This window comes from Ceratina calcarata, unplaced genomic scaffold (genome assembly GCF_001652005.2).
Source record: "Ceratina calcarata isolate Rehan_Ccalc_2016 unplaced genomic scaffold, ASM165200v1 scaffold234.2, whole genome shotgun sequence".
NCBI classification, from domain to species: Eukaryota; Metazoa; Arthropoda; class Insecta; order Hymenoptera; family Apidae; genus Ceratina; species Ceratina calcarata.
The window spans coordinates 23,582-23,947 of NW_017145291.1; the positions used below are offsets into that span (position 1 = coordinate 23,582).

Below are 366 nucleotides of genomic sequence, written 5' to 3' on the forward strand. Positions count from 1 at the left end.
GATTCTCTTTGGTACGAAAATTAAATTCCATCAATCGGACAAGACATATTTTAATGTAAGAGATACATTTTTTTTATTTTTAATCAGATGTACTGATTGTGGTTTTTGTTTTTGATGTTGCAGAGGGGTAGCGACGAGCTGTTGTCGCAAAGCGGGGCAGTCAGCAATGGTGCTGCAATGAGTCCACAACCACATCACGCGGCCGACAACAACAATGACGCCAAGAAGGTGAGTGACGATCGATTTTTATAAACGTCTCCAAGTCCCTTAAACAGAATTTTTTAGCTATTTAATTCAGAACTCCTTTCGTTTTAATTTTGCCATCTTGAATTTTGGGAAAATCGTGATAATTAAAAGGAAGGGGAT

The 366-nt window shown here is 38.0% G+C and overlaps 1 protein-coding gene across 1 annotated transcript in view; it reads left to right on the top strand.

Annotated features, from left to right (window-relative positions):
• Window positions 1-366, top strand: part of heph (polypyrimidine tract-binding protein 1 heph) — a 41,388-nt gene that overhangs the window by 12,834 nt on the left and 28,188 nt on the right. The window contains exon 2 of the mRNA XM_026811693.1: window positions 124-228. Coding sequence (XP_026667494.1) covers window positions 178-228 — 51 coding nt within the window. The 5' untranslated portion in view covers window positions 124-177. The remainder of the gene's footprint in view (window positions 1-123; window positions 229-366) is intronic.